This window comes from Seriola dumerili, unplaced genomic scaffold (assembly GCF_002260705.1).
Source record: "Seriola dumerili isolate Sdu_G_001 unplaced genomic scaffold, Sdu_1.0 BDQW01000052.1, whole genome shotgun sequence".
Classification (NCBI taxonomy): Eukaryota; Metazoa; Chordata; class Actinopteri; order Carangiformes; family Carangidae; genus Seriola; species Seriola dumerili.
The window spans coordinates 13,555,027-13,571,153 of record NW_019174307.1 but is presented as its reverse complement, the minus strand read 5'-3'; the positions used below and the strand labels follow the sequence as shown (position 1 = coordinate 13,571,153).

The window sequence follows — 16,127 nt, the reverse complement described above, 5'->3', positions numbered from 1 at the left end:
AATTCCATTAGGGGCGAAGAATTATGTTGTCATTCTCTGCAAAACGTAATTGGGCCTGGATGGCAAGAGCAAGGCTAGTGCTTCACAATAAATGACCAGCTCATCCACATGAAAGAGACAAAATGTTTGAATGCGCCATATATCAGAAAAGGGGGCATTTAGGTCAACGTTTTAAAGCTGCAATAACTGTTTTTTTGGCCACCTGCGAGCAGTGAAAAGGCCGTGAACACGACACTGACATGTCATCACCTTTTAAGTCAACAGTTGCCTTTTGATGCATCCAGAAGATACGAAGCAACGTTAGCATTCATTTGGAGTCAAAGTTTCCGGCCACTTGATGAATGTAAAGTCCAATATTCACTCTTCTTCCAGTTTCATGTCTCCAATAACAGAAAGATGCTGTGAGAGTGGTGACAGTGAACCAAAGCAATAAAGCTGTGGGCTGTAAAACCAAAACAATGAGCTGAAAGAAGCAAAAAAGAAAAAAGTTGTGCAGAGCACAGGGCAACTGGGTCGAGTGGGTTCATCATCACTGCTGACAACTGTGACAACGAATGCAAATACTTTATGTGGAGGCTCTGAGTTTAGAGTGACATTAAAGGAATTCATTCCAGTTGGTGTCCTAGATATGAGTTTCAGTTTTGGATATTTTCTGTGCGTCTATATGAAACTGTAGGATACAGCCAAACTTTAGGGGTCTGCAGGCAAAAAGTCTGCTTAAGTTCAATGTCAAGTTCAAAGCCTTTTCCCACAATGTAATCCAGAAGAAATTTCCCATGAGACCTTAGGAGAGAACTTATCATTAAAGGGTTTAATTTGACATCCAGTACCAGTAAGTGCTGTGCTTTTAGTGTCAAGGATAATGGTCAAATGGCTTCAAAGGAATCCATGATTGTATGGTCATGTCTTCAGAGAATCTCTTCCACTGCAGATAAGGATGAAAAATATATGAGTAGCTAAGAAGACGAGGAATAGTTGCTTCATTTTGCTGCCAAATGAAGTTGAAATGAGCTCTAACTTTGCCGCGGAGTTCAGTGCACATCAGCAGGTTTTCTGTCCCGCCGTGTGAAATGGACCACCTTCACTCTGTTTGGCTGAACACTGATTAAAGTATGAATTATTCCTCAACAGTATATCATTTTGCACTGTATCATATGATTAAAATCCTTGTAGAGTTTCCTCACTTATAAAAAATGATCAGTACAACCAAGCCAAACCCTCTGTTAGTGACACCCTGTAAAAAAAAAAAAAAAAAAAAAAAAAAAACCTTGACATTTACACTGGCAGGCGATGCCTCGGGATAATTTATACAGATTGTCACAACTCTAGACCACGTCCTAAATCATCAATCCTGTTTCTGACACCTTTCTTCGCCCATCCGTCAACAGCGACAGGGCCAGATCCACAGAGGAGCTAATTTTGCTGTGTGACAGCATCCATAGAGCAGAGAAGCTCAGCAGGATGTTGCCCCAGCTGTCCAGGCCTGACCCCACCATGTCAGGGACCAACGGGGGAATAATTATAGGTCAGGACTTCATCCCTTTGACTCACCATGACATTCCTCTGCAGTCTGAACATTATGCAGTGCTGAGGACTGTCAAGGACTCCAGTGAATGAATGCTTTCCAGATATCCTCCTGTTTGACTGTGAGGCCAGACAGTGGTCTACGAATGTGCTGCAAACTCGCCTGCTTTGTTAGTGACACTGGTGGAGTCATGTAAACAGGGGATTTATCACAGAGATACATTATGGCTGTTGTCAGCTGAGAAGTCAGAGCAGGTGGCCAGGGGCGTGTTGTATTGTCTAGCCAGCTGAGGAGAACATGGACAAAACCCCTTTTAGCTTTGAGGATAGAATTCCACCTTTTGAAAAAGGTAATCTTTTGTTTCCTGCGAGCCTCTCATTTGGATTAAATGGATCTCAGTTGACATTGGTGAAGTGTTTTTGAATAGCATTTAATCCTGCCTATATGTTTTCCAACACTGAACTACTGGGAAATGTTGCTATGTCTAAGAGACCTTGTACATTTCTGGCTAAGTTAACAGGAGATAGGACTTCAAAGGACAGACTGGTGTCTCTGTGTGTCCTTTGACAGCTCAGGGGTCCTCGGGCGACACCAAAATAACTCCTCCTTAAGGGCACATATGCAGCACTAAAATAAAGGGCCCCAAGATTTAGGCTTTAACTTGAGTGGGTGTGAGGGTTGTGGTCATTGTACTCATCAATTATTCATTTTATATGAATTATTTGACAGGAGATCTGAAAGTGAGCTAATGTGTCCAGCGCACATCCAGTGTTAACATAAAAGGGTGCTTCAGAGATCTCAAACAACATTGATGCAAAGTTGTCTCCACTTAGGAGTGAAGGCTGTTTGTCAAATGAGGTATAGCTCAGGGTGGTGCAGCAGCACCGGGGGCTGAGATTTACAGACAGGACTGTCATGGTTTAAAAGCATTTACAGAGAGGTGAGGCCAAGCTACATAGACCTCTATTCATCCGCTGTCTTCACTAATGAAAAACTCCACACATGAGACGCACACTGGCTGAGGTTTGATTCCACCGCAGGTTATTTAATATCAAAGGCGAAAACAAGGGGACACGGAAAAACTACTTTCCAATGTTTTTTCTTCCCTTTCGCTTAAAACACAAATCTCTCAAGCAAGATGCTTAGACTTTACTGCGCAGCACATTAGAAATGAATGACTGAATTTAAAATGTTAGATTTTTATTGCTTTGAATGTAATAACAAGACCTCATGGACACACCTTGTTTTTGGCTTCACAGTTCCCCACATAAATAATCCACTACAAGGCTGATGCTTTCAGAATACATAATTGCACAGGGCTCCCAGCTCGCTCTTAATATTTTAGAGTGTCCGAGGCTAATATTTATGGTTGGGTGTTCCCCTCAGTCTATTATATTAGGGTGACAAGTTCCCCAAAAGTGGAGTAAAATGTCAATAAATCTGTATTTGGAAATACTATTACAACAATAAATCTAGAGCTGCTATAAATCTGACAACCAACAGACTACCCATGTGTTTCCTAACTCTCCAACTCCATGCTCGTTTCTATTTCACACTAATTCATAATTGCAACAATTAAAACAAAGTCTCTGATTTGTCCTCTGATTCAAACAAATAAAAAGGAAAGACACGTGGGTGTTCATAACATCTGCAAGTGCTAAATTCTCAGAGTATCATTCCAGTACTCACACACTGATCAAATTAAAGCTGATATGAAAAACAGAGTTTTCAATTCCAGCTGCTAAATGTGTTAAGAGGACAATTTGTCTCTTGTACCATAACCAACATAAGTAGTGGTCCATATAGATTACTAGATATGGAGTACACGCAGTAAAATATTGAGAAACAGTAGGCAAAAAGTCACAGCTTTGACATACAGCCCAGGCATTTCATTTCCATTAAAGTGGAAAGTGTTGTACGTCTTGGTTTTCCTATCGAGTATTAAATGACCCCTGAAGGATGTCCGAGTTGAATTGAAAGGTCTGTCGTCTCAATCACTGGAGTGGAGCTCCAAGCGGCCTGTCGGCCCCTTGCTGTAATAAGATCTGGCAGGGGAAGCAGATCCACCTGTAGGCTGCGCTGACTGAGCATGCTCCAGTGTTGTGGCAACAGTACATTAGAGCTTATCACATTTAGCGCAATTGGGAGCCAGCATTTAGCAGGAAGGTGACCTCAGAGGAGCTGCAGCATCGGTAGCTCGGTGTGTATCCTCCGCATGCCTATGAGGTGTGATAGTGGCATTTATTGGCAGGGCCAGGGGGTAGAGGGCAGGGGGGAGGAGAGCCATATGTTTTTGCAGCTGACCAGACCCCCCCCCCATGCCACCCCCGTGTTCACCTGAAAGGACTGTTGAGAACACAGTGCATTAGACAGTCCATGCAGATTATCAACAATTGCCTTCTATTCTTAGACCCATAAGATATCACCTTGCTTATCACCAACCATAAAAATGCCCCTCTCTTTAGACAAATACCTCCCTCTGATTTTCCCCTCCCTGAGTAAGGCTGCCTCAGACTCCGAGGCTCTGCGGTCAATTATATCGACTATTAGCTGTTCATTAGAGGTGAGACTTCCATCAGTTATTTGACTTCACAGTCAGTTGGTGACTAATATAATTCTCCAACTTTGCAACCCAGGGCAGTAATATATTCTTGGATTCTTCTCAAAATAAATCCCTGCTGCTGCTAAGTAGTGCTTTAAGGAACACTGTTTTCAATCTGTACCCTTTGGATGCACAGCACTACTAGTTTTCTGTCCTTTTATTACACTTCACCGCATTCATCCTCCACCCCAGGTGTATATTATCCCCTAATAAAAATGCAAGAATTGACCGCAGTAGGTCTCTGTGTCCCGTGGAGGAACTGCATTAAGAGCCACTGCACTAGATCAATAAGTGCTTTCAAAGTAAAGTTAATTGGGGACAAAGAAACAAGCAATGCACTCTGTTGATTCATTAGACTTAATTACAAATTTACGTTGCTCCACAATGTTTCCTGACAATTAGGAATTCATTAATGCACCTTAAGAAAGTCGAGCCTTGCAAATGCAAATGAAGTGAGTATAAAAGCCGGTCACCAGATAGATAGCTGGTGAAAAGAAGCAGAGAGGAGAAGGATCAGTGACCAGTCCTTTTCTTTTCAGGAGTCCTGGGAGAGAACAGTGTGTCCAGTGGAGGGTGAAAAACTACTTCTGACACCACACACCAAATCATCCAAAGAATACAGATAACTCGTAGTAGCTTCAGACAAGGTCTGCATCACAACATGCTTCGAGGGGGACACCAGTGTAAAATTCTTACTATGAACATACAGTAAGGCAGTGGCCCCTATCATTGGAGAGGAGCACGGATACCTTAAAAAAAAAAAAAAAAGAAGTGGGCAACAGCAACACTATGTAGAGTCATCACAGCAGTTAAGTCCATCACATTTGTAGCAACAGTAGCAGTCATCTAATTTTCCAGTAAACAGCTTGTAATGAATGGAAACACTCTCCAATAAAAAGGCACCATCATCTCTCAGCCTCAAACACACTGCATTGTGTTAATTGGATATATTACACAGCGTCCCTCTCTACACACACAGGCGACCAGTCATATCCTGAATGTGGCAACTTTGCAAGCAACTCAGACCTTCAATATAGATGCTTATATCTGCAACTGGTGTTTTTTTTTTTTGTGACACTTTCTTTTTGGAAACATCAACTGACTTCGTCCGTGATCATTTCCTGACAGAAAACAAAACTAACAAAAGTATCCCAGCACCATTAGTGACCTGCTCCTCTCTGCTCACAATGGGCTCAGGAGAAACAGGTTTGACTTCTGTGGGAAGCATCGACTGACACATTTTCATTTATGACATGACACAACACCGGGGGTTTGGTTCTGTTTTTCAACACGCTGCCGGGAGTTTGAGTTACTGTGGCCACATGCTCGTACCTGAGAGTGCTTGAAAAAAGCAGAGATGCGAGTGATGTGCAGGCTGAGGCATCTCGAGGCGCATCTTGCTCGGTAAATACTGGCAGTGAAGAAAGAGTCGTCCTGCTTCCTCGCAGACACACTTCCCGGGTTCGTTAACGCTGTAATCCACAAACACAGGGTCACACACACGTTCAGGCTCCTGGAAAACATGGTCCCGCGGTTGTGTATTTAATCCCTCCACGGATCGGACACTACTGCGCGCAGGCTCCGCCGGAGAAAACTAAAGAAACTTCAATTATACACTGGGGAGGAGTCACGGGCTCACGTGCCCTGTGATTGGAGGATCCCGCAGTGACTGACAGACACGAGGAGCCTTAAAGCAGGTAGACTGCTGCATAGTCCCGCACACTGTTCAAGGCATGAGCAGGTTGTTCAGTGTGCAGGCCTTCAAGGAGGAAGAAAAGGTGTATGAATGGAAATCATGGTCTATGCTGTAATCATAGCTTGTAATATAATCAGCACTTGTAATGGAATGAGCTGCAGTATAAATAGAAACATACAGGTGATCATTATGAGCTCAGTCCAGCACCTTGCTGTGCAGTACTAATATACAGTGTGTTATTTCTGGACATGTTGTCCAGTGTTATTGTTTATTATTATATTTCCACCATACATGTAAGCAGTAAGTGAAAGATACATGATTTGATTTAAACACATTTAAAGGGATACTTGGGGGACACGTGAGAGGAAGAATTGGCAAATTCGAAGCAGCAGAGGTACCCTGACTTTCAGTCCTATCAGTCTACCTCCACAAACACCGGATCTTACATTTTCCATAATGCAACTTGATAGTGTCTTTCACTAGACCTCCTGCCTCCTAGATGAACCGCGTCTTTCAAACTCTACACCTCCAGTTTGCAGTCTTCCTGATATTAAAAATGAAGGTCTCAAAGCTAATCTGAGATACATAATATGAGTTACGTTTTCACTCTTTGTAAAGCATACAGCTGTCTTCACAGGCTGAGCAGTAGCTTACGCCTTGTGACGAGTAAACTGAACTATGTGTGAAAAATTGTTGGAGATCCCCTTAAATGCAAATGCTGACTACAAAGTTCAGTTAAAGATAAATTGCTCACAGACACTCACTCACTTTCTTATGCATTTATTGCCTCCTTCCTTCCTTCCTTCCTTCCTTCCTTCCTTTCTTTCTCATTTTCATTTATTCATGCATTTCTTTGGCAGTTTACCAGCTTTTGTGTTCATAGAATTCATCAACAATGCACCCAAGCATCGTGCACAAAGGACAGCCGGATACACACCTGTTTATTCTAATGTATGCAGAGGGGTTAGATCCACTGCCATCCACTGATGGCACAACTCATCAAAATTGTGGAGTAGACAGGTTTTCTGTATCAAGCCCTCACATATGGCCACGGTGATGCTTGCCAACATCCCAGGGAAGCCCTTTCCCTTCAGCTCTCGCCTCCCAGTTTAACAGTAGCTTGGAAAAACAATTCTACATGGAAAACTATTAAAACCATCCTGACTAAATTCCTCAAGATGGACTCCCAACTTCTGGCATCATTTCATAGCCTCAGGTATGGAGAAAATATGACATGTAGGAAAAGCTTGAAATCCTTGCTATTTATTGGAGTTAAGGAGTGAGTGTTTAATTAGTAAGTGCCCTCAAGGGTTTATAAGACACTCCTGCTTTTGTCAGCTCATGGAGTACTTCCCTGAACCCCATTACAGCAGCAGCAGAATAATGAAGTTTTATTGGTGTTGCTCTTAAACTGTATTCGGGGGGGGGGGGGGGTAAAAACACAAACTTACACACCATCATTAGATTTGGCTTAAGTCGCCATCTTGCCGTGGGCCAAATACACATTGTGCCAAATAGTTTGACCCGTGCCTCACTCACTGCTGAAACTGTAATATGCCCGCATTAGCACATCCTGAACAGCAGACATGTTCTTTAGCAATGATGGGGATTGTGAAATCAGCCTCAAAAATTCCCATCAGATGGAAAATTCCCATGACATTCGTAGAAAACTCAACATTCTGTCCAGTGAGAGCGAGCAGACCAAACTAATGAGGGCAAAGGTATGGCTGTGTGTCATACAAATCAACTCACAGCTCTCTGATGATAAGATGGATGTGCGCTCATTTCCCTGGTGGTCTCAGACATTCAGTGTAACTTGGAGTGAGAGATCCCTTGCCACTCTTAAAATACTTAAGCACGGATGTCTGTGTACCTTAAAAACAGTATAATGGCTTAATTTGTTGGCTTATTACAGCCATGTGGGGGGGTGGGGAGGGTGGCGGTTTATATTGTGCAGTGTAGGAAACATACTGTCTGTCTGTGTGCGGTCCTGATGTCTCCTGCGGCCTGTGGGACATGTATCCCTCCAACGCCATGCTTTCACTGACTGGGAAAAGCATCTGCCAGTTGTAGACTCAGACTACAAAGCTATAGAAAGAGGGCATGTATGTCTGACTGGATTTCATCTTTAACTCACATCACAACATTAATTCACACCTATATTTACAATGAGTCTCCACTGGCAACATGTGTTTACTCATATACATAGAGCTTCTTGCAGACGAACTGGCTCTTCAGCCAATAAAACATCCACATAACAAAACAGTCAATACTAAGCAGGATTAGTCACCAGTCTTCATAACTTCATTTGGCTGATTTAGAGGATATTGCTAAATGTTACAGACAATAACTAACATTTGAACTCAAACCAGTTTCAAAGTTCAGCCATCTCTGTTATTCTTAGGCCATCAGCTAACTCTGGCTGCACTCCCAGAGCTGCAGAAATGTGAGTTTCTGTCACATGATCTGACAAAAGGCATCTCAAAAAGATAACACACCAGGATCAGTTTTCAGCCTGCATGCTCCTGAGGAAGACCGTGCATGCCGATCAAACACTTGAGTATCTTTGATGCCTAGAGGTGCAGGTGGACGCGCTGTTCACACCTTTGATGAGGGGCCACCCGGATCTGAGAAGACAAGCAGCTTTTGTTGTGAACCCTCGCAAACAAAGGAGCAGATGAGTTCAGCGAGATGAATGCAGTGTCCTAACACTACTAATTTCACTGTTATAGATCAAAAGTGCGGTAATCATGTAGAGTTTAGCTTCAATTTGCATCAATTTTGATTATGTATATATAAAGTAAACAGTGAATCTCCATCAACCAGGCATTGTTCATTTGTTTTTATCATGGAAACAAGTAGTGTGTTAAGAAAGGGCTCACAGAATAAATATTCCTAATGGTGTTGCATATGTAACATTTTACTATATCTATTATTGTTTTCAGAATATTAACACATGCTACAAATCTGGTTAACAGCTGTTAACAGAGGAGAGAGAAAGTTCAAAGACTTCCTGTGTGTTGGCACCCGAAACTGTAAATCTATAATTCCACCACATTATCACCACTTAATGTGCACAGACTATGAATTAATGAGAGTCGTAATCATATCTCCTAAGTGATACTAATTCTGCGATAAAAAGCTTCAGGCAGATCAGCAACCAACACTAAACAAAAAAAAAAACATGAGGTCTATCTCTTAACAGCGAGCTGCCACAATGACATCATTGTAACAGATATCATCGTCGGGCTCATCCTCCAGAAGAACAGGCTGAAAAACACTGAAATCTCACCCAAGCCAATACTCACACAGCAGTTGATTACACACCTTTCATCACATGCCAAGGTAACAAATGCAAATGCTATCCTTGAAGTAGCACAGGAGAAACAAAAATCAATTTTAACAATTAATTTTGGTTATTGATCCTCTTTGTTCCTTTTACCAAGTCAGTCAACAAAACACATCATGGCAGGACACAGTTTCCCTGGCAAGTTTGAATGAAGACAGCATATTAAGTTCAGTCAGTGCTTGTCATATTCCTGTCATTTTATTTGAGATAACTGGAGCAACATGATTTGCATTGCGAGTTAATTATTCCGTTCCGTTAGCAGATTTGTTTTTTCCCCAGAGCAGTGATATGTAAGCCACAGGGAGAGTGATTTAAAAGAAACGTTGTGTGCATCTCTTGGAAATGGGAGTGTGGCTTATATTGATTTACAGTAGGCTTTATAATTTGGGGTTTGACTGTGCAATCTTTTCGTCTGGCTTTGATTTGGTCAATTACTTGATGTCTCTCTTTTATTTTGAGTTATGCCTTTGTTCCTGCGATACTGCACACTGATATCCCTTCAGATGAAGCATGAGATGTCTTTGAAACTAATAAAATACAGTATGTGGAAAATGTTTTTTCTCTTTAAATAGGCTGTCTCACTGATAAAAACCCTTTCAGCTGTACAGTCACTCTTTTTGTCTATTCATAATTTCAAGCCTATTCACTCCTGGTGTGTTCGCAAGAATTTCTAACATTCCTTGTGAAAATATTTGTCTTGTATATGTGGTTGGAAAAACCTACTTGGCATGGAGGACTTCTAAATAGATGCTTGCATGAGATATTTTCCCTCTTTCACGACGTCCCAAAACAATGCAGCGTTGTGCAACGGTGGGGTATGACAGTCCAGTACAGGCTGTTATTCACATATAAACCACCCACTCAGAGGTAAAGTTACATTTTGGTTTCAGTGTAGACAGTGACGGTTGACTGACAGTTGAGTATCCCTCTGTGGCTGTTAGCAGGCCGGATGATAATAACTGCTCCTTTTTATGAAGCGGGCTTGTGTTTATTTTCAGATTGGCTAAAATAAATAGACAAAGAGGAGACAGGGACGACAGAGTTATGAAACAGCAACGATCCAAACCCACGTAGTCTTACTATGAAGACAGAAAACATGTTATCCAAATGAGGAGGATCTCAGTGTTTATTAATATGCATTGTACTGTTTCTGTACCACTAGATGGCAATGTGTCCACAGAAACATTTTAGGTCCAGGCAAGTGCTTTGACACTCCACCCCTCCACCCCCCACCCCTCCCTCTCCCTGTCTCTGACAATATTTTCCAGGAGATGATCCAGCATTAATATCCAACAAAGGAGAATTTATCAGGGGGATTTTGTTCTCTCGTCTCAGGCAAACAATTATCAGATATGATGGAAAATAGAACACATTTTGAAATTCAATGTAATCTCTCTTTCTCTGTGTCTGTCACACACACACACACACACACACACACACACACACACACACACACACACACACATATCCACATGCACTAACACATTCAAATGTTTTTACACACACAGACATATGCACACAACTCTTACATTGTGTGGCAGGATTTATCCATGTTTTATAACCTCATTTGGTAGGGAAATGTTAACAGATGGCAATTCTCTCTGAATCATTTTATTTTACATATCAGATCATGAGGTGCTTGACATCTCCATATGAGTGACTTTTATCTGGATGTGCGATAACACAGGTTGTTCTTTCCTGTCTGTTACACAATCCCCTCATTCTCAGCCAATTGTAAATCTCCATGTTTCTCTTTCCCATCATCACTATTTTCCAGAAGGAAGAACAAGAACAATGACAGCCATGCTTAAATGTCATCTTCTGAAACTGTAGTTCAGGAGAAGGATCATGTAGAGTTACATGTCCCAATAATAATGCTGTGTGTAGCTGAGTGGAGGTCCATTACACAGCATTATGTGGCTATGACAAAGCAGAAGGCTGAATCCAGTGATCCACTGCACAGCAGACATGCCCATCCCCCAGTCTCTAAGATAACAATACAGTGTCACTGGGAGATCACAGCTCCTGATTCTCCTGACTAGAAATCATACAGTAGGAATGCTAAAAACGCCCCCGGGTTGTAAGCTGAAAGCTAGCCCCACCCTATATTTTCACCAAGGCTAACCTGCCAGGTTTCAATAGATCTAGTTTAAACTAGTTCAACACTAACTAAGTTCTAACTAAGTTAGACAAGAAATAGGCCTAGGTTAAGCTGTAATATCAGCTTAACAAAATAACAAAATAAATTGTTTTTGACATGGACATTTTTGAGTTGACCTTTGCACGGTCCGTTTGGCTTCACTACAAAAAGCTTAAAGAGTAAAGATAAATTTGGGTATAAAGGACTGATCGCACATGACCATCACACCATCTACTAAAATCACTGGATTAATACACTGTGATACCAAGCATGACAATTTTATAACATCTCAAGATTGCAACTCATACAGTGGTCTCCATGGAAACGGCATTCATGTTGTAGATGACTATTCAATTTCAATGTCAACATCAACACACCATCTGAGTGTTGAAATTATATCATGTAAATGACATTGGCCTACCGCTGAAGACAGTTTACAATTAGTCTAACTGACACAAAAAGTACTCTGGCTTTTGTAACTGATGTGCATGAATATGCTAACTTTACTAATTACAGTAATTAGCAGTAATATAAATATGTAGCTAGAGCCAGCGGCCATTTAGCTTAGCATAGAAACTAGAAACAGGGGGAAGCAGAAACCAAAGTATATGAACGACAATTCACCATATTACGGGGTTTATGTACCACTGTATTTCTTGGTTGGGAGCGGTTGCAGGGCAGCCAACTGGTAGACTAATTTTGTTACCTTTTGACGTAGCCAGGCTAGTTGTTCCCCTCTGTTTCCAGTCTTTATACAAAGCTAGGCTAACATGCTGCTGGCTAAGGCTATATATTCATTGTACCATACAGAGCGGTATCTCATCTGACTCTCGGTAAGAAAGCAAATATACCTAAAACTAATTTTCTATAAAAAATACTTATTTAGGATAACTAATTTGAAGCATTAGTTGGATTTTCTTCATCTACTCAAGGCAAACAACACAGTGAAACAAAATAACTGCTTCTGAGCAATCTACAGCTTATGAAGGAAATTAAAAACTGCGTAACTAAAGATTTAAATGTTACTGTGAGAAGAAAGCATTGTAAAGTCATTGACTGCCATTGTGCTGGAGGGGGAGGAAAGGCAAGGCAAGTCTGTTGGATGCCCAGGTCACCAACCCTTGACCTCTGTCCTCGACCCTTGAATCTCTGACATCTGTCTGCTTTTCCCGCCTTCTCTCCCTCCCCCTGTTCTGTCAAAGGAATTTGATTATGGTGGAGGGAGGAATGTGGCTTCCTAAAGTAACACACATGTTTTTTAAACACTCAGACACTCTTGAGAAAATTATCATAATTCAGCGAGCAAGTGTGATATATAAACAGCATGTTTGTAGCAGCTCACATATTGAATAGTTCATTGCAGCTCCACGTTGTTAACTGCTGTGTCTACTTTTCTTTGCTTATGTGAAACCAAAGATTTTGCACCTGAAAATAGATACATTTTTTCATGTTTTCTGCTTTGCTTTGTCTAGAAAATAGGTCTGTGGGCTATGACATAACAGTTACCACAGAAATCCTTCTGCACCTCTAGCTGGTGTAGATGGTTGGAGAAGGGGAGGAGAGGAAGATAGTGGGGGAGGTGTTGTACAGTGAGTACACAAGGCTTGCTTTTTCTCTCTAATGCCACGTGCTTGTATGTGCACACACACACACACACAAACACTCACACACACATACAAGCCTTTTCTTCCAGACTGGGTCTGATGCCCCAGCCCCCATGCTCCTATTCTCTTTACAGTGTAAATAAAGCAGCAGGGCTTACTAAATCCAATATGTCAATGGACACCAGAGCACAATGAGGAATAGATACCCCATTGGACATTCCCCTGCTACAGACTGAGCTTTCCCCGCGCTTCCTGGCCTAATAACGACACAACAAGAGTCGTGTGACTCACAGCACCCTTCCCCCACCCGTACATATTACCATTGCTCCTCAGTGCTGTCTAGAAAGGTCATGTGACCCTCATCAGCTTCCTGGGTTGGGGGAGGGGAGGCAGATTGAACCTGTTCTTTGTTAGGAGGTCAGCCCCAGCTCTATGGCAGGAAGCGCTCCTACCATACACCATGTAATAGAAGCGCAGAGGGTGCAGGAGGCAGTGTGGCGGTATTAGAGGCAAATGAGTGTTTGAGCATTCATGCAGTAGAGAGCATGCAATCAAAGCTTACATAGTGCAGTACTAAAGCTCACTTGACAACAGCAGCTGCAGTGATTTTAAAATGGCAAGAGGGTGATGTAAAAGAAAGAAAAAATTGAACCCATTTTTCGTCTTAATTAGCACTGGCTGGGAACAGTTAATATACACATGACAGTAGCGCTTCTGTTTCTGTAGAGAGAGGCAGCGTCAGATCCAAGTGTTCACTGCAGGATAGGTCCAAAAACATTAAATATTTGGTTATTCAAATAAATCAGAAATAAAAATGTTGAGCAGTTACCCAGAATTTCATTGCATCTCTACTATTTGCAGACCATGTTGTTCTTCTGGCTGCACCAGACTGTAAGTTCAGGCAGTTTGCAATGTGCCAGTGCTGGGATTCTATATGGTTACAAACCTGGACTACTGACTGAAACAATGAGAGATTAAGTCACAACAGAGTACTGGAAGGCCATTTACGCCCATCCAAATAATTTTGTCTAATTTCTAATCAAAGAACAAATCCCATTTACAGAGTATGGACAGATTAATGGAAACACCATACAATCATTAATTAATTCAAATCATTAATCAACATAATTATTCTTGTTGTTCTTTAAATATTTGTGAGGGTGTAATCATTGTTCCCTTCTGCTTATACAGATTCACCATGTTTGACAGACAATAAAACATGTTGATTTTTAAACTAGTGCTTACAAATTGACCTCTAAACTCCATTATTATTCAACATCCAGTATGAGCCTCGTCTGTGGGCCTCATGTGCATCATCATCTTGCAGTTCAACCACTGTGAAACTGCAACTCCTATATTGTACCCCATCACAGCACCTGCAAAAAAGGCGACAGGCAAAGGATTCATTGAGGAAAATGCAGCATGCTTGGAAATGCAGATGGGTCATATAGAGCCAGATGTATGAACTGAGCAAATTTTTAACTTGTCATTTTCTGGAAATGAGATGTCTCACTTCCTTACTGAAATCTGTATAACAATTTACTGTGAAGAAGGGACTCTGAAACAGTGATTTGGCAGGCTGGAAAGCTTAGCTCATATATCCGCTCTCTTGTATATCTGCTCTCATCAAGTATGGATTGCTCTGGAGACCAGCTTGGACAGAACTCTCTCCACATGGTCCTACAACATCTGCACATCTGCACATCAGACCCTGACAGACATCTGCATGCTCATGTGAACTGTGTGTTTATCTTATTCCATTGTCTCTCATTAAGAAAGTAAAAAAAAAAAAAAAAAAACTAGCATTCCTACATATATTGTTTCATCGCTGCTGTAGATGACATGTTCCTACATTACTTTGAACATGGACTCTGTAGTTAACTTTGAGTCAATCCCACATACACCTGGTGCCATAAATACCCACTAGAGCGCCTAATGTGTATTAGTCTGTTGCTGAAAATAGCCCCAAATAAATACATTATTTACCCCTCTCTTTGAAAAATGTTTGGTAAAAATTCAGTGCCCAGATGTTTTAGGAAAATACTTAACTTTTTTAAGTTGCTTGGGGTGAGGACCACAGAAAGGACTGCTAAGCTTGTACAGACAAATTGTTGGTTTTGGTCTTTTCATGGGATAAATTAAGAAATAATATTGGCAATACCATTTATGTTGTGGTACACAAATAACTCTTCTGTGAACTCTTAACGTCGTCAGTCTTCAAAGGCATAGCTGATGTTGTCTTCATGGATACCATATCTTATTTTGCACAGCAGTGTAGGTGCCAGAACTGCTTTTGGCATGATACAGAAGAGATTGTGGTGGACTTTCAAACACAAGTTAATAATCAAATTGTTTTTCTCACCAACAAGCTGGACTAAAATAATGACATAGGCCTACTGTAGATATCCTGTACAAGAGCGGCCACAGTCATCCTTTCCCATTGAGAAGATTAAGGCACTAAACATGTATGAGTATGTGTAGTATGTGCCATTGGCTATCTTCTGTTTAGTGGTCAACTTAGCCAGTGGCTTTTTGGATGTGGCAATAAAAACAAATGGACCAGGAATGGTTGGCTCTTCCCACCCAATACACAAAACCCAGGATATTCTGACAACTCCTTCAGTCCTACCTCGGTATATGAAGGCATACCACTGCAGTTATCTCCTGCTTGTTATCACCATACTGTAGTTATAGGCTATAAGTGTGACCTATAGAGACATAACAGCCAGAAGAATAGTTATGTAATAACTGTGGCCACAGATACAAGTAAAAGGGAGAGTTTATCAGCTGTTGACTTTGTACTCCCTCAAAGCAATAAATCCCTGTAATACTCCAGGTATATCTGGCTTGCCTTGTTGTGCTACTCATTTTTGGCCTCAAAGACCTCATCACATCCTCAAAGGTGGCTCATCCCCTTTGGTACAATGGTGAGATAATGATATTGTTTCAGTCTCATATTTATTGGTTTCTTTTTTCACATACGTTTTATTGTTTCAGTTTTTCATTTACAAATGATACATTGTGACTATCAGGGTAACCAAGATTTTAGGAACACTTAAGTCCCACTGATACAACCTCCACCCCTTTTTAAAGACAACAATTTTAAATTTTATTTCCCAAAATAGCCTACAGATAATAATAATTAAAAAAAAAACACACACACACACACAAACACGCACAAAATTAAAATTTAATTAAAAATTACTAGTTG

General features: G+C 41.2%; 1 protein-coding gene across 1 annotated transcript in view; it reads right to left on the bottom strand.

The window, feature by feature from the left end:
• Nucleotides 1–5,696, bottom strand: part of LOC111218410 (anosmin-1-like) — a 40,171-nt gene extending 34,475 nt beyond the window's left edge. The window contains exon 1 of the mRNA XM_022740707.1: nt 5,460–5,696. Within this exon, the coding sequence (XP_022596428.1) occupies nt 5,460–5,651 (192 nt within the window). The 5' untranslated portion in view covers nt 5,652–5,696. The remainder of the gene's footprint in view (nt 1–5,459) is intronic.
• Nucleotides 5,697–16,127: the final 10,431 nt, after the last annotated feature.